Consider the following 26,664-nt stretch of genomic DNA (forward strand, 5'->3'; position numbering starts at 1 on the left):
CTGTAATAAAAGATATGTAATCTGATGAACGTAAAGGCTGTTTATCAGTGAAAAACCTGTGACTAGCATTTGTTAAATCATAAGTCATTACACAGTACAGAATAAAATTTAATGCTTAGTAACACTAAATGAGGAAAGTATTTCAAGGATCATGTTAAACACAAACAATATAAGACTATAAAAATTATTATAATAACCTAATACAATCTACACAATATACTATTATTATATTTAAAATAATAAATGTTATTCCAATGTTAATATAGATGTGCATTTGCTATTAGAAGGAATATCTGATATTGTTTCTTTCATTTCAGAAATATCACAACAAAAGAAAACCCTATAATCCGATTTTTTCCACTTGTAATGTTTTAGCCAACCATTTTGCGTACAAGGCAAATTGCACTTGTGTTTGACATTGTCATCTATCACGAAGTTTTCCATCAAGAAGAGTATGCATTTATTTGTCTGTAAAATAACCAGTCTCATTGCTCTTGGTTTTAATTTATGTTAAGTTTTATTTACCTTAGGGTCAGCCACAAATTTCCATAGGTAGCTGTGGATAGGCAGAGAATTCTGAGGTCCCATGTACAAAGTATTGTTATTAATTTTAGCTCGATCGAGTACGCCCGTAATTATGTTGATTGTCTTGTTCTATAAATAAAACATTTTTATGAGTTATTTAAAAGTAAAGAAAAGTTAAATAATTAGCTCACTCTTGCTAATAATCTTATATTATACTCAAGAGTTCTCCATAACACTTCTCTTGGCTTCCAGAGGAATAAAAGATTGGCCTTTATGTGGGTGGCAGTTTGATGGCTTGTAACTAGGAAATCTGCGTGTGGCACAAGGGTCACACCGGTGAAAAAATGATTCTGCCCTCTGAAATATTTTTCTGAAATTTTTAGCCCTAGTATATTGGATAATCTGTCATACTGTCTCTTCTGTGAATAGAAAGTAACAAAATGTTTAAATTCATAGAAGTTTCATGTTAAAATGCAGGATAAAAAGTATAGTTTAATCTATTTCTAAAGTATTTATTATATTTCTTTCTTAAATGTTTGTATTTTAAACAAAAAGAATCACATAGGAACTAGCTACTAGTTTATCTCTTCAAGACCATAATGTTTCACAATTTAGCTATTACATTATATTTTAATAAATAAAGTTTTGTCCATCACAGACCCAAAACTGAAGATGGCAAGATGCTGAAATGCATTTGGCATATGTTACACAGTAAGGATAGGCAGACCAAAATGATCTGTAGCAACCAAATTAAACAATTGCTTTCTAACAATAATTTATAGTTAATAAAAATATTGTATTAAAAATTTCTTACCCTACGCATAAAAGTTAGGACATGAATCAATTTCTTCGCCATTCTTGGATTCATGACTGAAAATTGTTTAAGGAGATGATGATGATGTGAGGGGTAGTCTGGAAAACCTTCAATACTGTGTTTAGCGTAGTAAGAAAATCCAGACTCGATGTTGTAACAAATTGTGTACATTCGGTAAAACTGTTGAGAGTCAATCTGCAAAAGTTTTAAGTGTTGTGTTAGTTTTTGAAACATTTGAAAATAATTTACCTACCTGGAACCCAATTTCAAATAATTCGCCCTTGCCATCATGGCAAGTTTGGTTCAATTCATTTTCATAAGCAATTAAATAATCAAAACATGTCACTAATGAATGATCAAAATCTTGTCCATCTATATAAAACACAGTTCTGTTTTCAGCAGTGCCACATTTAAAGTTTGCCGGATTATTTTTGATAAAATCAAATCTATTTTCTTTTCCGGGACAAGCCAAATTAATATCCTGGAAAATTTATTCATTCAAATTATTATTCAAACCTAGGTTGAATTAAATTCTTACCTGACCAGTGAGATTAATGAAAACATAATTGTCCTGTATAAAACTTGGCATGACTGCTTTTAAATGTCCATTTTCCTTTTGTATCACCATAGGACTATCCCTTGATTTGAGGAGTGTAACATTAAGATGGCAATATGCTACATAATACATATATACTTTTTAAATAAAGCAAGAAAGAACAAACATATAGGATAAATTACCATTGCAGGTTTTGAAGACAATCAATAACAATCCAAGCAATACCAGAGAAAATTGCAAAGTGTCCTAAAAAGCATTTTCCCAATACATGTACAATTTTTCTTTCATTCTAACTAGTTGAATCTAGTTAGCCAAGTTGTAATAAAAAATACCCTTACAGCAGCTTTAGCCATTTTTGTCAAGCGCATGCTGCACTTTATGTGAGCGTATTTCACTCGGAACACTAAACAAAATTAGTAGGTATGTTCTTAGAAAGCAATCATGATTAATTGAGCTTGGGTGGGAAATGGAAAAGATATCTGAGTAATTACTGTGATTCATTTCATAGATATTGCATAAATGCAATATGATGACCTTCCTTATCAAAAATTAAATTATTTATTTGATAAACAATTTAAATGTATTTACTCAGAATAGTATGACAAAAACCAATGTGAAAGAACCTGCAGTAAAAAAAAAATTTAAAACATGGTTTGTGATTTATCTTGCTTAAAATTTAGTAGATGATAAAAGAGAAACTCCCAGAATCTGTAAAACTTATTTATACACCATTTAATATTTGTTTGAAAAAAAAACTTCCATTAAAATTAAATTAAATATTACATTAAAAAAAAGGCAGAACAGTGAGTCATTTAGACACATGATTTGGAAAAAATGCAAAATTTTAAAGAATAATTGCCAAAATTCTTGGTTTGTATTCGTATCAGATAAGAAACAATATTTTAATAATTATTGAAGATTTTCTGTCAACCTAGAATTACACTCGGATACTGATGGCAACACATTCCAATCTACCTTCGCAGAACCAGCTGCAGCAAAATTTACAACATCACATCCAACAGTATCAGAACTTGAAACAACCGACACAAATCCATCAACAGCAAACACCTAACCACTATCAAGTTATCCACCGAAGAGGATTACATGGTAATTCCTACCAACATGGTTTGTTTAAAAAAAATTAAGATTAAGGATGTCTATAATGATTACTTTTATTACTTCTCATTATTACTCTCTTATAATTTATTATTGCTGTTACTTTGAATGTTATAGATATTTTTTTAAATGTCTCTTTGCTACTTGTCCTTAATAATAATAATAATAATAATAATAATGCTTTATTAAACATAAAAGAAGGAAAAAAGACAATTTAGATATCAAAGCATTTAAGGCCATGGATCTTGGATCCGTCTGCCAGAGGTTGTTGATTAAACAATCAGAAACGAAAAAATACACAATCAAATAAAATAAAAGTGATAGCCTACGCAATAAAAAGAAAAAAAAGGAGAAACAACAACTGCCAAAATGCGAAAGAGAACAGAAAAACAGGTTATACAATAGAAATCAAAAATTAAACTTATTAATTAATTCATATCTGTAGTTCCATGCATGCCTAGCGTAACGAATGAAGGGCCGTGAATTTGAGCCACTCAAAAACCGTAACAGGTCAACCCTGGGGAGAGTGAAACATCCGAGATGCAACAACCGAATCTCACCCAGGGATGAGCACTCCGCCAAGAAGTGGGATACAGTTTCAATAGAGCGCGAATTACACAAAGAACAGATTCCCAATTCCCCTCTGATCCAAACAGCCGAGATTAAGTGCAAAACCTTAACTTAAACTTCTTAGCTTAAATAGCCATCGCAACTCATTGAGACAAAGACCGTCAAAATTATCTTCATGTAGGTCGAACAATGCAGGAGAAATTTGTACCTCCTTGTAAAGTGTGAGATGCGTAGATGCTTGAACACGTGACAGGCATTCTTCGTGATGTTTTTTAATTTGATTAATAAGAATTGAAAAATGATTATACCAGTCACAGAAGTTCTCTAAGGATATGAGGAAGGGCAAGTTGTACTTTTCAAACAAATATTTCCAGTGAGTGAACCATGAAATATTAGTCTTTATGACCGCCAACGATGTTATTTTTGTGTATCTAGTATTGGGAGAGATCAGAACTTTCACAATATAGGAGTAGTGAAGCTTAAGTGTATACACCAAAATTAAATCCAAGTCGGTCTCTAAATATAATATATAGTTTGGTGTACCAGATGGCTATGTGAACAACTTTCTTACAAAAAAACGTTGTACTTTTTCTATTGTTTCAAACCTCTGGTACCCCCACATTTGACAGCCATAGCACAGAATTGCACGACTTATTTCCTTAAAAATATTATACTTGACTTTACTTGTCCTTATTAGGCAACATACAGCCAGGATCAATTAAAAAGGCTCATTCTTTAACTACTAGCTTATAATAAAATAAAACTCCAAGTTTTGATTAAAGACAAATTATATATTTCAATTTTATAATCCTAGGCCCAGCACAAATATTTAATTATTTTTTATGATTGATCAACTTGAAGGATTTTTAAAACTTTTAACATCTAGCATTTTATGTGTAGTTAAATTATGCAAATCTGTATACAAACAATTGAAACTATGATAAGAAATCAAGATTTTACAATATAGATGTAAAATAATACATATGCTTGAAAATTGATCATACTTTTATAAAATTTGGTCACATGTTTTTTAATAGATTACTAGCTATTATAACCAGGCATTGTGTTTGTAGATAATAAAAAGTGTTATTTCTCTTCTTTTTTAAAAATCCCGACCCATTATTTGTTATGTATGTAGATAATAAAAAGTGTTATTTCTCTTCTTTTTTTTCTTTTTTTTTAATCCTGACACCCATTATTTGTTATATGTCCATTTTATAGTCTCTAAGACCACCTGGCACTAATAAAAGCGTGAATGTTTAGTTTAAATCGGTTCAGTAGTTTTTGATTTTTACAATTTACACACATACAAACATTCAGTTTTGTATATACAGATAAAAACATCATTTGAGGCATTGAATTGGTTTTACTATCCTTAAACATTACAATTTCAACATTTTTTGAAGAAATGGTTTTTCTTATAATGGTGTTTCTTCTGGTTAAAGAAAAAAAATAGTAATTATAAAATATTAAGAATTAAGTTTTCAAAATAATTCTCAGGCCTAATGATGAGATGGTATTACAATTAGGAAGGGACCATAATTTCAAATAATATTAAATTATACAACCTGGCAATTAATTGGTTACTACCACAACAATAAAATGTTTTATTTCTTGCAAAATAATTGTTCATAGTAGACTAATTTTTATGGTTTGTTGTTTATTCTCTGTATGTGTGATGTATAAGCAAAAGTATATGTGACAATTAATAAAATTTAATTGAAACCTTTAATTATGTAAGGCATTATAATTATGATAATATATGACATATACATATTCTCTGTTTTTATGAAATTGGTTCAGTAGTTTTTGTCAAAACTGATTTCTAATTACTTAACCTGTCAATCTTCTTTTATGATTATGATCTTCAGCACATTTAAGCATTGATCACATTTGTGATCAAATAAAATATTTGTATTGTACAATCATTTTACTGATTATGTGCACAATTTTAGTTGGCATAATTTAGGAAGGGTAGTGGTAATGTAAGAAATTCCAATACTAGGTTACAGTGAAAAATTATTGCAACCAAATCGCTGCACTTAACACTCCAACACAGTATCAGTGTGTGTGAATTGTAAGAGAGCCCATGCTGCCAGCTATAGATGATGCCCAATTCATAAAAAAATTCAGAGCATGAAGCATGACCGAAACGTGCACAATTGTACTAAAAAAATGAACCTTAGAACACTATCTACGCAGAAGTAAAACGGAAAGACATCTGAACAATTGGAGATTATTTCTTTTTCAAATCCTGGGTTTCGAAGAGCTTTATTAGTGGCATCAGTACAATAGTTTTCTAATGTACATGTGCTTTTGAACATCACTCAAGTTGCTGATCTGTGACATCACAGATAGTATTATGTATATGAATACTGTAAGTAAATGTAATTTTGCAAACTTTTTTTGTTGAGAAAATCAAGTTATAACATTTGTCTTAGTTTAACTTAAGACGATTACAAGTGCATGAGTCAAAAAAGGCCAAGATGCTATTTTGGAAAACCATACAATCTCCTGAGTTAGAAATAATTTTATAAATCTTGAGATTGTCGACTAGAGATAGCATCACAGACATCATTAAAGAATAATAAAAAAGTGGGATCCCTGAAACACTCCTGACTATACCAAAACCCTATTAGAGAGATCCGTGTAAGATACAGAGAAGGAGTGGTCCTCTAGAAAAGACGAAAATCAACCCAGTAGAGGCTGACCAACACAGAAACTTTTTATCCAATAGGATAAAACTATCAACTTGATCAAAGACTCTGGATACGGTATAAATAGGATGTAATGGAAAACTTTTATAATAAAGTTTGTAGTTCTGATCAGCCTTTTAGGAAACCATACTGGGACGAGACAAGTCTCTTAAGCAAGCTTGAAAGCTCATCTAAAGATTTCCAACTAAAGCAACTAGAGTCCTTGACCTTGGCAATAACAGAGGCTTTAGGCCGATAATTAGATAATGATAATCTGTTACTCTTCTTAAAAAAAAAAATCTATTATGAAAGATAGTGAATAAATATTTAAGATCTATAACAAAAGTTGAAAATGATCTTTGTTCCATCTATGGAAAGTAATCAAATTCATGGATGAATGGGTATACTGTGAGACAGAAGAGGGAATGAAAGAGCACTTAAAAAGTCACAGTAAAACAGGACCCTTGCAGGTTGCATTATACTTCTAGGATTCATTTTCTTGTAAACTTAAATCGTTATAAGATTTGGCCTTAAGTTTTAACTAAATAATAAAACCGAGACTTTTTTGTTTTCCTAGCTAATAAAAACTAATGATTGTATGCAAGAGCATGTGGACTGACAAGAGATGAGTAGAGGAAATTACAAAAATGTAGGCAGTAATTTCTAGTTTCTACGAAGTAGCTTTAAACATAAATATCTGTCAAGCAGGCTATTTTTCTTGACGGGTTCTTTTTTTGGGGGAAAAAATAACTTCAAATACAGTGACGTTAAAAGATAAGGCTCCCCCCCAAGTACGAGTACCCTCCACGGTATTCGTAATAGATTAGAGTCTAGACTCACTAGAGAGTAGAGTTTGCCCGCTGGTTACAGTAGATTGCCATACAAATATTTATAGCTTTGTAATACATATCAAAAAATATTCTAATGACTTTCAATTTGTTTAAAGGACCTATCAAGGGGATTTTATTAGACATTAGCGGTGTCCTTAAGGACGGCGATATACCGATCAGGGGGTCGGTTGAGGCTGTTAAAAGGTATCTTTTTTTAATATATTTTTATCAACTCCATACAAAATACTCTTTAATCTATAAAATATCAAAAGAGAATTATATTTTACTTTTATATTCCATTATATATTTTGGCCTTGCAACCAGCAATAAATATTGAGTTATTTTTAACAGACAGGTAGGTTGTAAAAATCAACCAAAAGTGTTAATGACCTTTGATTGACCTTAAACTTTTTAACGTTTGGCAATTAAAAAAAAAAAATTATCTACTTTCAAGATTTTTATCAATTTTACCAAACGTCAAATTTCAATCTGAAAACATTGAGCATACTCCATACCACGAATTCAGTCTTTAAAACAAGATTTATCCTATTTTCACAATCACCGGACTGATGATTCATAATATGGTGAATTATGCTATCATGCTCATTGACAGATTACAAGATATAGTTGATCAATATAGTATTCACCATACTATGAATCATCAGTACAGCCATACTAATATATTTAGTAATCAAATTGATATTTAGTATGGCTTATGGTGCTTACTGCAAATCTTTGACAATGAAAGACAACCATTGGGTCGAGCGTTGGTCTCCAACACATTGGCCATCCTCATCAAACTAAGGGATTCGACCATGTGGAATCGCAGTTGACTCATAAACTTGTCAAATTTGCTACCGCTTTTGAATTGTTAGTTTACTACTTATACATTCACATGTATTATTGTTTTAATTGAAATTGAAATGGCCGAAGTTATAACGGAAGAAGACGATTTATCAGTTGTCAAATGTGCATAGGGAGCAGTATGGGGAATAAAATTAATGTATGATCTTAAAAATTGGAATATGGGTTATTTCACAGTTTTTTCCGAATGAAGGCTACAGATTTCAAATTGTTTTGAATTATGCAGGCTCCAAATTTTTCAAAGATGAAACCTCTTTTAGAAGGTCTGTACCTGCAACAAAAAGATTAGTGAGTCTGAGATATTTAGCTTCTGGTGATTCATATGCGAGCTTAATATATATCTTTAAAATATCTAAACAAATGTCAAAACAAAGATGTCGATAAAGATTCCATTTTATTTTTCACATGTTCACACTAACTTCTAAAAGTTCACTTATTTATTCCGAGCGTCTTATCTTTTTGATTTGTTTTTATATTCACAGTTCGTAGGGTCCCATAAACATCCTTATTCACGATAAAATCCGATCAGCTTTAGTAGTCTCATTATAACAATCCATAGTCCAGCGGTTTTCAGCACAAGAAGGATGAACCAGTGAATGAGGGGGTCTTAAGGCCCACCCAACGTCAAACCTCTTGAAGTTACCGCCAGCAGTCTGGACCTCGAACAAGGTGAACTGCTTCATTGGCTCTGTTTTGCCTTTCATACCTACTAAGCAAATTACACCCAACAAAACAGTTGGTTGTCTTTTGTTGGCCAAGATTTGTTTAGTGTGTATGCACCTTAACACTAATATATTATAAGACTTATGTAAGGCCTTATAAACTTTCAGTGAGCGTGCATATTCAGTGCTTAATTATGGTATATGATGGTATATTCTATACCTGACCTAACTAGTTGACAGGTCTGCAGGATATATTCCACCACAGACCTGCCCATCCACACTTAACCACTCATGCAAATAAATACATTCATACACTCGCACAATTAAAAATTGGGGAGGCACTGGAGCATTGATATTGACTAATTGACCTCCCTAGTTTGACAGATCTGTGCTATTACATATTCTGCCACGGGATGTTATAAAGAGTGTGACACCATACTGATATCTTAAGGTAGAAACCAAGGTGAGAAACAAGTATGCAATAAGTGTCAATTTAAAAAAAAAAAAAAAAAAATGGATTTACGGTTTTAATAAATTATTTGGGGATGTTGGTGGCCACACTAGGGATTAACACGGCGCTCATCACTGTAAGGTTAATGGCTTAGGGGACAAATGGGCCTTTTTACAAAACAACGGCATCCCGGGGTGATGACCTGCAGGTGCGAACCCCTGTTCAGAAAAAAAAATTCTTTTGTAAATTGTTGTTTCATTTAGCTCACATTGATAATTAATGTTAAAAAGGAGTCGGCCTCTTTGCAACTTACGCATCGCGACCAGAATTGGTCATTTGTGTGATCTTCATTATTATCTAGAGCTTCCCATTAAGCTTAAGGTTTTTTACCAGAGCCCTTTGTCTTGTCCAGCTTTGTCAAGGACAAGATGTGTATCCTTCATGCCTTGACTTTTCCTTTTCCAGGAGTAGGAATCTCAGTCTCAGAAGACATGTTCTGCTGTTCATTTTTCTTCCTCGCGACACCTGTGCAGGCTTGCTTCTGCTGTTCTGACATTGCCTCTGGTGTCTGCAGTGTCCAGTCACCAGTCTAGCTATCGTACTATCCCTAGTTCGTCCTACATTTAGTTGCTGTTAGTTTCTGCGATGGTCTTTACATGAATATTTTTTGCAAGCCTCCGCTCTGGAATACATTCCTTCTGAACCAACAATTTATTCTTAATATATTGCTTAATTGTAATGTAGATCATTTTTGGATGTTTGGTATGCCACAAAGGATTTAGAGCCAATAGCCAATAGCCAATCCTCATCGAACTTTCCATTGGCTTTTTTGTTGCCCCCTCTCCATGATAATGTTATTGAAATAGTTATTATTCAAGGTAACCAAGAAAAGCACAGTTCAAATACACAGTTGTCAAACTTCGGAATCAACTGTGGCAGCAGTTAGAAACCACTAGTGGCAAACAATAATCCCCAGTCCTATACCTGAATCACCCTCTAGCTTTACTATTAAAATACAAACACCACAGTTATAAAACCATATAATCTTTTGTTAAGTACTACAATATATTGGTAATTTTAACCTGGAAACAATATTCTTTTACTTTTCTATAAAAATGAATCATTCTTTTTAATTTAAGGTATAAAATGTGAATTTTTTTTCAATGAGCTGTTTATCCACATAAAATAGACATTCAAAATTAAGATTATGAAAGTATTAATTTTGTACTGGGTTAAATTCTAAATGTAATAAATACACTCATTTTTAAAATTATAGCAATACTTTCAATTATTCAAATTTTAAAAACTACTAATAAAAAATGTGGTATTGATGTTCTATTTTATGTGTGCATAAAGATATTGCCAATTATCCAGTTTTCCTCAGGACCATAATTTGTTAGGATGTCTGACTTGTATTTGCCACACAGCCCATGGAATTAATCCTGTTGAAATTATTTAACTTTTTTCCAGTTCTTAGTCTTATGTTAATTTCATCAAATAAATCTTAAAGTGGGAAAAAACCAAACAGCAGAGCCTGTTTATGCTATGAAAATTAATTAAAACAGTCTTCTTCTTTTTTCTTCTTCTCTCTTCTCAAGAATTAAATTTTATAGTTAGTAGGGTGTGTTGGTTTGCAAGTAAGTGACCACTCATTGTACTGGCACTGGGTCACTTACTAAATTCGTCTGCACTCGTGGGTTTCTTCTTCACTGAAGATGGCGCAAAGCCTAAACATGTTTGAGTAACGTCTAAAACTCACAGAGGAAACCTGTGAGTTTAGACAGACCCAGTGCTGGTTCAATTTTAACTTTGTTACTTTTTGTTAGGAAGTGTAAAAAATTTAAATTAATTGCAAATATTTATAATGATGCTTATGAAATTAAAACAGTAGTGGTGACCCTGAGGGGTTAGGGCATTCGACTCATATTTGCCACACTTAGCAGTCCTGGGTTTGAATCCTGACACAGGCTATAGCTTTTTAATTGAAAATAGTATAAAAGTATTATAAAGTGTTGTCCTTGTCTGTCACCCAACAGGAAAGTAGTTAGACATTGCCCCTTGACGTTAGACAATTCCTTAATTTTTACTTTTTTGTAAATATAGGTTTGTATAATATTAATGTTATCAAAGATTTATGACAACCTTTGATAAAATCTTTGAATGGTACTAAAAATTAATGACGATATAATTCAGTTCATGGAAGTGTGATATGATGATCAAAGGCATCTTTTGCCTAAATATTTATCTTCTTCAATATGTTTTAATTGAAATGTCAAAATAATAAAACGGGTTGAATGTTCCCTCCTGTATGACAAGCTTCGCTTTACTTTTTAATATACCTAAAATAAAAAGACCATTTACAATGTGTATTGTTTTATTGAATTGCCTTCGCCTTTAATTATTTGTCGCTCTCAAAGGTTGCAGAAAAGTAGTCTAAGGTACCGTGTGGTAACGAACGAAACACTTAAGCCAAAGAAGACTATCCATGACACACTGAACTTGCTCGGATATGAAATAAATGAGCAGCATATGTTCTCACCAGTACCGGCTATGCTTGAAATCTTGAGGAAGGAGGAGCTCCGGCCACATCTCTTGGTACACCCAAGGGTAAGCAGTGCTTTTCCTGTCTAGAGACTTTAGAGACTTGTGTTTTATTGGCATTTAAAAACAAAAATTCAAACAGCTGTATTTATCAACATTCGTAGATACAAAATTTTTTTAAAACATTTTATACATTAAAAAGTTATCTTAAACATAGCTATTGATAATGATTTTAAACGAACAAGATTTATGCATAAAAATACATTAGATATAAAATATTCTATTAATGCTACTTACAGATATAATTTTGTTTAATTTAATTATTTGTGATTTTATCTCACTGAAATTGGACTCAACAACAACAAACATTTTCACTTTTAACTTTTTTTTAAACTTCTGTAAGTAGTGATACTCAGTTGCTTTCTTTGCAGGTTATATTGTCCCTTTTGAGTTATGCAAAGCATGTATTCAAAATACATAATAATAATATATTAAAATTATTTAACATCAAAACACAATTGGAAAACTAATTTAATTAAGAAAAGTTGAAATGCTTATTCTTTTTAAAATTACTGTTTTCAAATTGATTGTGTGGATATTGGACTGAGAGTTGATGAGCATATCTTGAATTGGTCTGTATGTACTTGTGGGTTTCAATACCACTCAAACGCATTTTGTCTTTGAGCCATTTTCAGTTGCTCACTGTCCAAACAGATTTGAGTGATATGAAAACCCTCTTGTAGATGGACCCAGTGTTGTTCAACATGACTACTTATTTAAATCCATAGTATAATATATTGCACATCTTAAATTCTTGTTACAGATGATTGAAGAGTTTCAGGGAATAGATGTTGAAAACCCAAATTGTGCGGTAATAGGTGATGCCGAAGAATTTTTTACGTATGAATCACTTAATGAGTGTTTTAGGAAATTGATAGCAATGGATAATCCCTCATTATTCTCTTTAGGAATTGGGTAATTTAAACTCATTAAATTTTCAGTTTTATTTTTTCCTAATCTTCTATCATGAACCCTTTTGTAGAAAGTATTATTTAGATGATGACGGTCTTGCTCTGGATGTAGGATCTTTTACAAAAGGAATTGAATACGCCACAGGAGTTACAGCTAGAATAGTTGGAAAACCGAGTGCAGAATTTTTTCTTTCAGCCGTACGAGACATGAAATTAGAGCCATCAGAGGTACAGTATCACCAACTTTAAAATTTTGATCGGTCTTTGATTTCCATTTATTTTTCAGGTTGTAATGATTGGTGACGATATAGAAAATGATGTTGGAGGGGCGCAAAAATGTGGCATACGGGGTGTATTAGTAAGGACAGGAAAGTTCAGGAAAAGTGATGAAAGACATATAGTAAAACCAGATGCAATCTTTAACAATCTTCTCGAAGCAGTGACGGTTATACTTGAAAAATGTCAATTTAATAGTAATTTTGGTCGTGCTTGAGGCATGTCTACAAAAACGCGCTAACAATATGAATTGAATTTCAGCAAATAAATACAAGCATTAAATTTATTGAGTTTTTTCTATTAGTCTGCATTTGTTTCAATCCTTTTGCAACTTTATATTTCTTACACCATGCATTTTATTTATCTATCCTTACAGACTAATGATGAAAAATATGATGAATATGCTTGTTTTAATTTGAATCATAGTTGCCATATGTGTGAATGTGTAAAATAGATGAAACGTCAAAATATCCTCATAAGTTGGCCAACCGCTCAATCCAAAGTTTCTGTGATTAATTGAGTAATTCTGTGATAAATGATTACATACAAATAAAAGTAATAAATTTTTTAAAATGTATACTATTATTATATGTTAATTTGCCTACATGGGGATATACGTGAAACTCCAAATACGATGTTAAATGTCTGTGGGGATTATTGTTAATAAAATTAAAATTTATTTTTTATTTTTGTTTGTGACCTAGAAAATGTAGAAAATACGATCCTTTATTGTTTACAATACACACACATGTAAGTATATATTAAAAAAAAATCCAGTCATGTTTAATAAAAATTATCTTCTAAATTCGCCCATAAAATATTAATTCAAAGTGAAGTTCAGTTTTTGTGTGTTATGATTTATTATTAGTTTTGTCTGATATTTTTAAAATATATTTAAAATTACACTGATGATTTAGTCATGTCTTCGACCAGTAATCCAAACTTTTTGAGATTAAGGTGGTCATTCAATGGCCATATAATCAGAATACTGGTGTAATGATTAGGTTCGTAATTTAATAATATTTTTTGCATCCCGATTGGTAATTCTTTTGATGGCTAAGAACTAAATATTGAGCTTTATTCACATGTGAACTTAAATAATGTGTGCATTGATCAAAAAAGTTTTTTATTTCCTTGATATTTTGGCTATCAAATCACCATATATCTACTTCATTGTTTTAATACTAGAAAGTTTTTTTTTGTAACAAAAACTAAAACTATTGAAAAACTAAAATAAGCATAAAGGAAATAAGGCAAGAAGTTATTAATAAAAATTGGATAATATATCACAATTTAAAGTTAAACATTGAATTATGGGTTGTCGTGGTTGCTACAATAGTTTAGGCGTTGACACGGCACTTATCACTGTAAAGTAAGGGTTTTGGGATTGAATCCAGTAAAAGAAAAAAACTAAATACTCTTTAAAAAGCTAGTCATATAATTCTGATTCAACCTATAATAATTTTATGACAATTTGATAGCAAAGATGATAAAACAGTGAGTAATGTGACAGTGTGTTCTATCGTAATGAAAGCAATCATTAGATGATATGAAACTATGACTACAAGAAAGAAACAAAAAAAAAAGAATTTTTTAAAAACCTCTATCAAGTTTAAGTCAGATTTTTTATATAACTAACCATCCCTAAAAGGGCTAGTTATCAATGAAAAAAATAATATCCTAAAAATCACTGTATTTCTATCATACTTTTCTTGTACACATTTAATTTGAGATCTGTTTAATAAAATTCATTGGTAGGAAACAATGATTCTATTCACAAACTGTTTTTTGTAGTTATCCCGATTTTGATCCCACAAATGCTCATCACCGGACTGAATAAAAAGTCTGACGATGAGAATTTGAGAACCCGGATAACAGCACAAAACAGTTTTTGAATAGAGCGTTCATTTTCAAAACAGAATTTTGTAAGGTCTGATATAGCGGTGGGGTGTTGTGGGCCACAGCTTTAATACTCCATTTAGGAGGTCGATGAAATGAGGCCACAATAAATTGTAAGGTCTAATTGACAGCTTAGATCTTTGAAAAGTTGAAGAACCAAGAACTTTTGAAAGTAGTGAAATTAATCAATGTGTTTTAGTATAGCAATACTAGCAATTAGCAATAGTTATCAGTCAGATAGGTATTATGAGACTACAAAAGTAGGATTAATATTTTTTTTTAATTTGTTTAACAGAATATAATATATATAGGCAATAATAATCTTCAAGTTGGTTCGTTGAAGGTCTTTACTGCTGTTTGAGTGTATCGTCATTTTTCAATCTCAAAATATGAAAACTTAGAGATAAGAATGCTTATGGAAATACATGGTCTTGGGTACAAATAATTTGAGATATTTTAATTACATTTGTGCCCAAGCATATTTTAAATTTATTTAATTTACAGTCTGATTGTAACAGATCAGTTGGCTTATTAAGAGATCACCACTGACAGCATAGATCTCTGACTGTCATAATTGGCGAAACAGAAATTTGAGAGTGCAATCTTAGGTGTTCATTCTAATATTCAGTAAATGATGTGATATTAAAAAATCTGAAAATATCAGGTATTTAAATTTACAGGTTACTTGTTTCCATTGGCTTTGGTTGTTGCACTATTCTTATTGGTTTTGATTTTTGTCTTTTGGTTTGTTCTAGGATCAGCATTGACAATGCTTTTCTGAGTTAAAGCAAAAAATATTTTGACCCTATTTTACTCTCATTTGTAAAAAGAGGTACAATGAACGGTTAATGGTGCTTACAGTGACATTCAGTACATTTGAGACAAATGAAGGCATTGGTGAAACTAAATGGTTTTGGGTGTCGTTTATTTAAATTTTGAAATGTAAAAGAGCCTACTAAAGTGGAGATTGGCTCATATCGAAACATTTAATCAATCCTCAATTGGATGAAAGCCAAGGGAAGAGAATTAGAGCCGAAGATCCTATTTAGTCAATCTTGCCCTTAAAATACCACTTATTCACATCAAAAAGGGGGGAATAATATTTCTGAACTGTATAAACGAAATTATGTTTTCCTTATGATATACGAAGTGATCAAAGATTTTTATCGAAATATCAAACGGCCCTGGGGCCGTTTTACGAAAGTCGGAGAAAAGGGGTTTATTTATTTGCCCTCGCGTAGATGTGTATTTATAAAAGGTCCGTCAATGCCCGTGCCCCGTATCCCCAGGATGTGCCAGAATCGGCAAGTTTCGTTCGGTCTCGCTTTGTCTCGTATACAGACGGAACTTGGTGTTTCTACAGTTCCGCCGCCAGTACCTTGCTGCACTTTTGCTCGTTCCTAGTATTTTTCATCCTAGGAAATTCCGCGATGTATGAAATTAAATTATAGATTTTATTTAAGAGTGGGCGAAATGCCAAGTGTATTGTGATACTAGAGTAGTGATTTTTTTTATACATAGAAACCCAAAATGATAAAAGTTAGTATATTTTTTTAATAACTAGCCGTTAAATAAGTTGTGTATGTTCTCTTCCATAAATCATCACATAAAATTATTTTTTCTTATTAATTATCTTAATCAATTATCCATTTATGTATATATTAATTTTTATGCCAAAAAGATTAATATGAAAAATGAGCGTTCCACTAGTTACGTTCATTTTTCATATTAATCTTTTTGGCATAAAAATTAATATAAAATTAAAACTATTAGAAAACAAATCGTTTCTATTTTTCTTTTTTCAGTAATAAAATACTTTTATGACAAATAGTAAATATAAACGCATGCCTGAAGACCAGGAACAATATAATTCTCCACAGCAAAGGAGAATTTTATTTTAAAGTTTAAATAAAATAATGGCACAACAAAATAGTTGAAATAAATCAAATTATACTGATTTGTTATTTTTATTATATCTTGACGACAACAAGTTTTTTTTTGCGAAATTAATCTTTGAGAGTTGAAATTAAATAAATGTTGGATGGATGTCCAACGTCTGCCAAAATTTCAAAAGACATGCTATTAAGGACTACGTTAGCTGTGTTCTATCTAAATTAGAATTTTCGCACATTTCTTTTAATTGCTCACTTTGTAAGCATATCTGGTGTTTACTTGGTAGACAAATTTCTTAACTTCTTACGAAGCCCTGGAATATAGAAGTTTTAATTGTTAAATAAAGACATGGAACAAAAAACTTTGTATTCTGTGTTACTCACGTTCTAAAAAAACCTCCATGACTTCCCATTAATCATATACTAAAATAAAACTGAGACTTAATGTATATCATGTTCTAGAAGACCCATCTTAATCATGTATTTAAAAAATGGGATTTTTGTCTTAAGCAAAAATCTTATAACACTATATTGACTATGTTAAAAAAAACTTAATATTTTGATGAAAACTAGGTTGCCATTATAATCAACTTCAGAAATAAAAATGTATGAAATTAAATTAATCACCTTCTGAAAGAATTAGGCTTACTTGTCGATAATTTTCAACAAACTAGAAACTAATATTCGTGTTTGAAAATAAATATTTTTCAAAGAGAAAGAATTGAAAGGTGTCACCAATGATTTTTTGTTGTAAAAATAAACAAAACCATTCAGTGATGCGTACATTAAATTGTCTAAACCGAAAAAACTACGAATTCATAATATGCATGTTCTGTTTTGTACATTGTAAGTACATAAATAAAAACCTATTAATCAATATATATCACAACAACAAACTGGCCTTGTTTAATTATTAATTAGAGCTGTTAGGTCTGATTAACGTATACTATTTTCCCAAAGGCGTGGTAGTGTATTGAACAACAAATATAAATATGGGATATAAAGCGTACCTACCGTTTTATCCATTCCATCGTTTTACTAATTAACTGGTACATGGTCGAACATCACATATTATAATTGCAAATAGCCTACAATCCATGTTAATAATATTCACGCAGAAAAACATTGCCTATGTTGATAAAAAGCCTACACATACATGTTTATCGTGTTGAAAATGAAAAAAAGTTAGCATGCCATAAAAGAAATCTCTTGACACAATCCATGCTAATATCGTTAACCATTTTCTGTCATATTTTTGCCTGTGTATTGTTTTATTAATTTTATCTCCAATTAATATCAGATATTATAATTGTACATTAAAAATCAGGGATAAAGCCAATTTAAAAACGACCAATATCTCCGTACAGCTTTGGTGTTATATTCCTCTTCAAGAGGACTTTAAAACCATTTCTCTATTCGAGTTAACACGAGTTAACATCTTACAAACATCTTGAATACCTCTATTATTTATAATTTAGAAGTTAAACAAATATAAACTTCTATGCTAACTTAACTTGCTAAATTTATGGTTTCAAGCATAATGAAATTAAGGATTGAACTTGCAGTGAACGAGATCAAACGCCCATTCTGTCCATGAAGATCAGAAATATTTGTAAACTTGTTAATTATTATATTGATTTTTTAAAGCCCAATAGGAAGGTGTGGCAAATTGAATTTATAATTTTTTTAATAATAAAAGATTATATTTGAAATGAACAATGTAATAGAAAAAATTGCCTCAAAAATTAAGAAAAGATCCACGTGGTTTTATCCGCTTAAGAGGAGGTTACCAAAGTTCTGATAATTACCATATATTATGAAATAATTAATCATATTCTTTTGTTTGAAGGTGGCGAGATGAAATATAACTAATAAAAGGAAAACAAAATAATGAGCGATCCAGAACTCTCGCACTTGCCACGTTCTCCAGATTCCCTCCTTCGATTCCCCAATTCGACGGAATCTTTGGACTCCCGGGCTCGGGACCGGTCAGGATCCACCTACACGACATGTTCGATTCGTTTCAACCTGCCGGATTCGAAAACCCCTTCGACAACTTATCATTCGTACCAGCAGGTCTCCCCGGACGACTATGACGTCGGACCGTTCGAGGTTGAGGAACTGGAAGAATCGGACCCGGAAGGGCCGGAAACGCCGCCGTTCCCTTTCGTCCCGAACCCATTTCCACCGTCGATCTATCCGCAGTGAGTGATTTCAGTTGTACACTAATTTATTTTGCTTGTAATAATTCAGAAATGGCCAAAAGTGTTTAGGTTTGAAATGACCACTTCTCTATGAACTAAAAAAACACAAATATTAATTCCATTATATTTAGTGGTCTATTGACCAAATTACTTCTTTCAATTAATTAATCTTTTTATGTAAGGTTTTGGTTCAAATGAAAAAGTTAATGTCACGAGCTGGTTCTACCAAAACCTTACATAAAAAGATTAATTATTTGAAAGAACTAATATTAATGTTAATAGCGATGTGTGGTGATTAGTGACCGTTAATCGATAATTATTCAGAAATCGTGAGATGCGGTCTGGTGTGACGTAGGTTTCAGAAAAACATTTTCTTTATCGTGCCAACGTTTCGATCTTTATTGAGAGCATCTTCAGGGCTCAAAGTGTTTGTCTTCTGTGTAATTGTGCCATTATTGCGTGTCGTGTTGAGAGTGCCCAATTAGTGAATTAGTTAATAGGTTACTACAATAAAAAATGAAACAAATAGAAAAGTCTATGTAAACTGCTCAAAAATGAATAGGGATATTGCCAATTTTGTAATATTTACTTTTCATAGCATTTTTATTATAAATTGCATTAAAATTTATTACAAATATATAATAGATTTTGAAAAATAACAAAATAAAAAGTTTTAATTCAATCATTTTGTCTATTGGGACAATATTTTTTTAATACAATTAATGCCTTGTATAATGTTCTCTGTTAGCTAAAGCCTCTGTGCACCTGTTAGGCATAATGTTAATAAGTTATCAGTAATTTCATAATCACTTTCATAGATGTTGCAACGCTGCACTCAGTTGTTGCAGTCAATCGGCTGTGGACGGTGATCGAAAAGCCTTTTCTACAACGCATCCCACATGTGCTCAATGGGATTGAGGCCTGGAGACAATGGGAGAAGGATAGATGGAAAATTCCCAGGTTTTCTAAACATTAATGAACAATTCTGCCTTTATGAAGCCATCCATTGTCACATAAAATCCCTGTTTGAGATCTCTGGTTTGAAGGATGTATTCCTCGATAATATCTTGGACCAAACGGACTGCGGTGAGGTTGTCTTCGACAGTATGGAGTCCAGTTCGTCCTCAAGTGTAAATCCCAGTCCAGACTATTATTCCGCCTTCTCCAAACTGCACTGAAGGGAGCACGAACTGGGGCATTGAACGCACCTCCTTCTCGGTAGACTTTTCGGCACCTGCAATCACTATACAGAGAGAAACGCGACAATAAACATAACAGCATTCCAATTGGTGCTGCACCGTATTCTCCTGAGTTGCTGGTGGCGGGCTGCTGCTGCATATGTAGTGAGGCCAACTTGGCCTTGCCAAAACTCTTGTTCTTAATTTAGGATCTGGCGAGCACTATGGAAAGGTTTCCGTTTTGCAGGCAAAGACAATATTTCTGTCCTCCCTTACCATCTTAATGCGCTGAGATCCACTACCTGGCCTCCTTGTTGGCACTTCCAGCCTTTCGGAATCGTGCTAAAGCCCGGGAGACCACGCTATGAGAAACGCCAACTGCCTCTGCGATATCCACTTGCTGGTGACCTCTATGTCTTTTTTTTAAACAATGTGGCTTTGTTCTACAGACATTGTTTTAGGACGGGTGCATTTACAGGCACGCCAGGAGGCCTAGCCCAGACACAACAGGCCCCGGGAAGAGGAAGGCTTACCTTTTATGATTTTCTCTTTCACGGTCCGTCCGGAGATGTGAATAAAAACAACTACACCGAGATACGTGGAAAAGTGCACATCCTCCAGACTTATGGAGCTTAATATGCTCAGGAATCCAGCCCCCACAACTCGCCGGCACAGAAACGACCACCCCAGGATGCCGCCCTCACCCGCCCTACTATGATGTCTTAAATCCGTATATTACTAGCCCGAAGATACGCCACAATCGCCCCAGAGCCCAAGGGAGTCTTTTAATTCATTGGTTTTTCCAAGCCCCTAATATTGTAAACTGTGCCCATTAGTGTTTTTCTATATTACATATTTGCTGCAAGTCATAATGAGGTTCTCAAGATCTTCTGATATTCCACGTGTTTCGCAAAGATCATCATCACGTACTTGGATTCTGTGACTCCACATATCTTATGGTTCTTCTAAGCCTGTTGATAACTCATTCTCACAATAATATTTCGAACTTCTGGTTCAAAATGATGTCTTTCCATGGTTAAAGGGAATACAGCTGGGTTAAAATAGAGAAGAGACGAAAAAAGTGTTTGTTACAAAATGAGTAATCTTCATGGTTACTATTCTTAAGTAAATCTGTTATTAAAAGCGAGGATTAAAATTTTTTTGTTTTTGGTTTGTATTTTCTATTTTGTTTTATCCAACTAACAAGATTATATCGGTTAATTTAATCATAATCAATAGAATAAGAATAAATTACAAATATTCTTATTCATTTTTGAGGAGTTTAGTTCAGTAAACGTATTTTGTAAGTGCGATATACTAAAGAAAGAAAAGTAAAACTTAGTTGCTAAGTTGTTTGTTAAAATTTGTTTGTCCTACTTAAATTTGTATGCAATGGGAAGCTTTGTTTCATCGATCGACATAACACGTCTGACTTAAACTTCTTGCGAGAATAGACCGGCCGGAACTGCGTATAATTAAAGAAGTTATGACATGAAATTCTTCTTTTATAATTTATTGGAATACGCGTCTTGTCCACTATATATTTTCCATCCTGTGAAATACTACGAGCTTCTCAGGACACCGATAAAACATAGTAATGTATCTTTTCTGTATCGAGGAATTTCTTTCCTCCAGTTTTGGCCAGATTTACATTTTCGAAAGCGGGTAAGAAAAGCTTAGGCCCGGGGGTGTCGTCTTTCCACTGGAAAACGCTAGGGCAATTCATTACCCGAAGTCTGCCGGCGCCGAGAGGGTGCTTGCTTTATATAAAATAGAAGTTTTTCCACCATTAAAATATAAACGACTCCGCTTGGGTGGTTGTTTTCTCTAATATGACTGTTTTTGACCGTTGCCAATTTTTTTTTGTTTTGTGCTTCGTTCTGCAAGAAAGGATTAAAGCACTAATTTGGTCCTAGACCTCAGCCTGATGAACAACAATGATTCAAGGTCATTGTCATGTTTGGAAAGTCCAGATCAAGTTTTAAAATCTGACTTATTGAGTTGTATAAGTTTCTGAGAAGAATTAGACAAAAAATTCCATACTCCATATATTTGAAATAAAAAAAGTCAATAATGATGATAAATATTGGGGGGCGTCAGTGGCCGCAACGGTTTAGGCGTTGACACGGCGCTTATCATTGTAAGGTGAAGGCCCCGGGTTCGAATCCAGCGGCCCTGCATTCGAACCCGACATACTTACAAATGAGCTTTTTTTTTTCAAAAACACCGGCACCCTGAGGCTTTATATGACTTCTGCTGTTGCGAACCCTCGTAAAAAAAAAAAAAAAAAAATGATACAAATATTTATGATCCGACAGCCAAAACGATTTATACATAATCCACATAAACCATCATCACTATAAACACAACTTCAGAGATATCTGCTCATACACAAAAGACTTATTCAGGACGTTTTACAAATAATTTTTTCTAGATGCGACAACTTCTGCCTGAACTGCAAACCTTTGTCATCGGACTTGTAACATACCTCGCAAATCTCAATAAAAAGAATTTAGGGGTATAGAAATTCGGTTCTGTATGAGAGTGAACTTAAGCAAAAATTATAACGTACCCACCTTTGCCAATTTAATGAACGATTGCAACTCAAATTTGATCAACTATTTAATTTATTTCACCACGTTTTATATCTCTCAACTTAGGTAATGAACTAAGTGTATGGCTAAGTGTCAACTTGCTAGATAAAATTGTATACATAAAGTTATTGGAAATTATTTATTATTTTGTATTAAAGATCAATTCAACTATCATTTTAGATATTAGAAATTTATTTATGGTACGTATTGACTAATTATTCTTCTGTAGTGTTTTTTAGAGTTAATAAAGTCAATTATTATTTATTTAAATTTGACTGTTAAAATTAAAATGAAGTGAAAGGTGGCTTGTTGAAGGCTTACCCTCGCTTGAAATTATTTGCGATTCGACTGTTTTAAATACTTCCAATTGTACTTTGAGGTTAGTAGAGATAAGACATTATTTATATTTGTTGCAATAATAGTTTTTCATTGAAACAAGATTTTTTTAGAATTCAGTTATGAATTATGAACAGTTTGTCAATTCTTCATGTTTCAAGTTCATTCTGTGTTTTTGATCTTGTAAATAGAAAAAAAACCCTATTTTCTAAAATACCCCAGTATTAACTTGTGCTGACATTGATAAACTCCTCTTTTTCTTTATCCCCCCCCTCTTTTGGAATCGGTTGGATTTCTCCATTTTGGGTTAAAACTTTCGTCTATTGATTCCAATCTCTGCTAATGGTTTTCCTGGAAGATTTCCGTTTGTTTAATAAAGTAGAGAATTCTTGACAGGGGAATGATGCAGGGCCGCTGGATTCGAACCCGGGACCTTTACCTTACAGTGATGAGCGCCGTGTCAACGCATAAACCGTTGTCGCCATCGATACTCCCCCCCCCCCAAAAAAAAGAAATTATATATGAACCTTTGAATTGGGCAATTAACCATTGTTTAAAAATAAACTTAAAATCAAGTTTGCTATAATTTAAAAGAAATAAATTTCTATTATCTATAATGCAATATTAATAATTTCTATTATTAATTAACTGCTTCAAGTATATATTGAGCTATAAAATTAAGCAGATTTCCCTAATCAGTACATCATTGTAAAAAAGTGAAAGTTCCTAATACGGTTTTATTGGTTTAGTAAGCATTATGGAGAACAGAATGTAATAAATAAATAACAAGTTATTCACTATTCTCTCACATTCTTTTTACTATTTTACGATTTAAAATTTGCATTTAATATTTAAAAAACCAAATATCTTTCTTCGTAATATTTCAAACACTTGTACATTTATCAATCGCTTAAGCTAACTTTTTTCCTCCATTCCTATTCTGTTCCGGCCTTGGGAATAGTCCTGAAAATAGAGGCTGCAGAAGAATAAACGAATGAGGAAGGCTGTTCATAGTAGTCACAACGTGATTAGATTTTGTGTATTTATTGATTTTTGTCTGGGGAAAAAATTACAACATTCTGACTGTTTTAATCACCGGCAGGCACTAATAACCAATCGTTTGCTTATTCTAAGCAGATTAAGGAATTGGGACTTGTCCAAGATCAGCCCAACAAAATCGTTAACGCCTATTCTGAGTAATGAAGTCGCCAATTCGCATTTTATCGAACACTGAGACGTGTGCAACGTGGGGGGAGATAGATTTAAAATCCGTTATTCTAAAAGAGATGACTCAGATTGAATTGCTTTCTCGCCTTTAAGAGGATGCCAGTAAAGTGATGCCAGCTTATATTTATATATATTTGATAATAGGTCGGCACAAGTACCCGCGTTTATCACTGTCAGGTGTCATATAAGTTAAAAGCCCCCATGTCCCACTTATTTGCTACCTTTTTGACAATGTCTAGTTAATAAACTATAAATTCGATAAAATATCGTCTCTCTTTGAAAAATCAACATGTAAAATCCGTTTATGATTTTAAACAATCTGCGTTGACAAGTGAATTTGTTTGGCATATTATTGGCATTGTGTTTAATATTTATTAGGTTTGAAAAGAAAAAATAATAAAGATGTTCATGTTTAAACTTAAGGAAAAGCATTGTGGAAAAGAGGAAGGCTAAAAATCTATCCTTGAAAATTCCACCAAGGAGGAGACGGTCGACGCGAAGCTCAGAGGCTTCGCAAGAAGACATGCTCGGAAGTAAGTCGTAAAGTAAATAAAGTAAAAAACATGACCACGGATCGCGATATATATCGATATTTTTTTTTACAGATTTCAAAAAGTACGGTCTCAACCTGCCAGAAAGGTTGTACATGTGGGCTTACAAAAAGGTGACTCAGCTGTCTAAAACTGGGGTCACCCATACTTTCCTCTTGCTGGCTTTGATCGGCTACTCACTCTTCGGCGGGCTCATATTCCAAATGATCGAAGGGAACGACGACCCGGTCGAAAAAAGGGACGTCTTCGAAGGGAGGCAAGAGCTCGTTGGCTATGTCAGGCAGGTAAACCTTCGCTTCAGATTGCAAGACGGATTGTTAACGACAAATTGCTGAAGGAAACCGACTTTTTTGTTTTCTTTCCATACCAGATCCAAATCCCCGCTGGATTTTAGACATGTTGAAGTTTCACGACAGAATATTTTCTCAACTGGTGTCTTTGTTATCTTATATCTACTCCCAAACCTCAATGCATAAAAGTAACTTTAACATGTTAACTTTTGGTTTTAAATCGTACTACATTTGATAGCTTTGATAGATAACTACGAACCTCTCTCATTGACCTTTCATATTTTTTATTATAGTTGGTGAATGTAATACCTAACCTTGAGTCACCTGTACATAGGAAGGAATTTATAATCAACGTCACGAAAGCGTTTCAAGTCTATGAAAAAAGTGTCCAGTCAAATTTCAACCACAACAGCAAAATGGATCGTGGAAGCGACGAACTCAACTGGGGTTTTTGGAGTTCCGTGTTCTTCTGTTGTACCATTTACACAACAATAGGTTGTTTAAAATATCTTCAAAATAAAAATTTAACCCTTTTCTAACGTTAAATGTTTCAGGCTATGGACACATTTCTCCGGTAACGACGAAAGGTAGAGCGTTGTCGATAGTCTACGCTGTAATAGGCCTACCTCTCTTTCTCATAGTCCTTACGGACTTTGGAAAAATGTTCACCCGTGCTATTAAATATTTATGGTCGTTCGTACGACGCGTTTACTACACGGGGACCTGCAGAACAATCAGGAAGAACGTCAAAGATACGGTGTGTTGATCAACAGTAGTTAACAAATATTTATGTATTGCATTTTATTACTTGAAATAATAGGGGGCAGCGAAAGGCATAAAAGAGATGGTAAGAAGGGCGAGCAGGTATGACATTGAGGATCTCGAAGCTGTCAAAAATGAGGAAGTTGTGTCATCGCCGACGGTAACTTTCGAAGTAGACGACGAATTCAATCTTCCCGTTTCTATTGCACTTCTCATTCTTCTATCTTACATTTTTATCGGGGCGACCATTTTCCACTTGTGGGAAGGGTGGACTTTCTTCGAATCATTTTATTTCGTTTTCGTTTCCATGGCGACAATTGGTTTCGGTGATTTTGTCCCACAGGTGAGAGTGCTTGCCTGTTAACCTGAGAGATCTTAATAAAACATTTCACTTTCCAGAATCGGAAGAATATGATGGCCACCGTGGTTTTTCTAGCGTTTGGCCTGTCGCTCACTTCAATGTGTATCAATGTTGTAAGAGTAAGTACTTTTTCTTTTATAAATTTGTTTATTTAAAAAAAAAGATTTTACATGAAAAATACTTTTAATAGGAAAAACTAGTGGATTCTTTTGTGCACGCAAGCACCAAATTAGGTAGGAAAGTTGGCCTCGAATTGGAGATCGATCCTAGGCTGCTTGGAGACAACTCGGTAGTGCAGAAACCTCCAATTAAATAAGCGTTTCGCCGTTGGATCTTATTTTGGCGAGAACTTATCTGTGATTTTACACTGAACGCTTGTGGCCTTTTAACTGCTTTTTTAACCTTGAAAGGCTGTATCAACGATCTTCTTTATTGTACATAGCCAACGGGGATTCGTTTATATTTTAAATAAAGAAATAAATTGGTTTTGTTTTTTAA

The 26,664-nt window shown here is 33.0% G+C and overlaps 3 protein-coding genes across 4 annotated transcripts; 2 read left to right on the forward strand and 1 right to left on the reverse strand.

Annotated features, from left to right (window-relative positions):
• Nucleotides 1-123: 123 nt before the first annotated feature.
• Nucleotides 124-2,348, reverse strand: LOC106662658. The gene is made up of 8 exons (XM_014386883.2): nucleotides 2,234-2,348; nucleotides 2,078-2,141; nucleotides 1,878-2,014; nucleotides 1,593-1,820; nucleotides 1,340-1,534; nucleotides 717-944; nucleotides 526-654; nucleotides 124-468 (listed from the first exon to the last, which is right to left on the reverse strand). Exons 1-8 carry the CDS (start codon nucleotides 2,261-2,263, stop codon nucleotides 247-249), a joined length of 1,233 nt encoding a protein of 410 aa, XP_014242369.1. The 5' UTR covers nucleotides 2,264-2,348; the 3' UTR covers nucleotides 124-246.
• A 333-nt stretch (nucleotides 2,349-2,681) lies between these two features.
• Nucleotides 2,682-13,158, forward strand: LOC106662600 (phospholysine phosphohistidine inorganic pyrophosphate phosphatase-like). Its single transcript, XM_014386798.2, has 7 exons — nucleotides 2,682-2,765; nucleotides 2,831-3,002; nucleotides 7,224-7,311; nucleotides 11,502-11,691; nucleotides 12,449-12,600; nucleotides 12,668-12,824; nucleotides 12,883-13,158. The coding sequence occupies exons 2-7, from the start codon at nucleotides 2,849-2,851 to the stop codon at nucleotides 13,087-13,089; spliced, it is 948 nt and encodes a 315-aa protein (XP_014242284.1). The 5' UTR covers nucleotides 2,682-2,765; nucleotides 2,831-2,848; the 3' UTR covers nucleotides 13,090-13,158.
• A 2,864-nt stretch (nucleotides 13,159-16,022) lies between these two features.
• Nucleotides 16,023-26,664, forward strand: LOC106662659 (TWiK family of potassium channels protein 18-like). 2 transcript variants are annotated; one of them, XM_014386884.2, is made up of 9 exons: nucleotides 16,023-16,310; nucleotides 18,513-18,867; nucleotides 24,626-24,735; nucleotides 24,808-25,037; nucleotides 25,337-25,538; nucleotides 25,598-25,800; nucleotides 25,864-26,148; nucleotides 26,205-26,285; nucleotides 26,357-26,664. In XM_014386884.2, the coding sequence occupies exons 2-9, from the start codon at nucleotides 18,554-18,556 to the stop codon at nucleotides 26,480-26,482; spliced, it is 1,551 nt and encodes a 516-aa protein (XP_014242370.1). In that variant the 5' UTR covers nucleotides 16,023-16,310; nucleotides 18,513-18,553; the 3' UTR covers nucleotides 26,483-26,664. The 2 variants fall into 2 exon arrangements, with proteins under 2 accessions (XP_014242370.1, XP_024083619.1); XM_024227851.1 differs by lacking the exon at nucleotides 16,023-16,310 and adding an exon at nucleotides 18,397-18,448.

Source organism: Cimex lectularius, unplaced genomic scaffold, assembly GCF_000648675.2.
Source record: "Cimex lectularius strain Harlan isolate CLEC.00 unplaced genomic scaffold, Clec_2.1 scaffold151, whole genome shotgun sequence".
In the NCBI taxonomy this organism is placed as follows: domain Eukaryota; kingdom Metazoa; phylum Arthropoda; class Insecta; order Hemiptera; family Cimicidae; genus Cimex; species Cimex lectularius.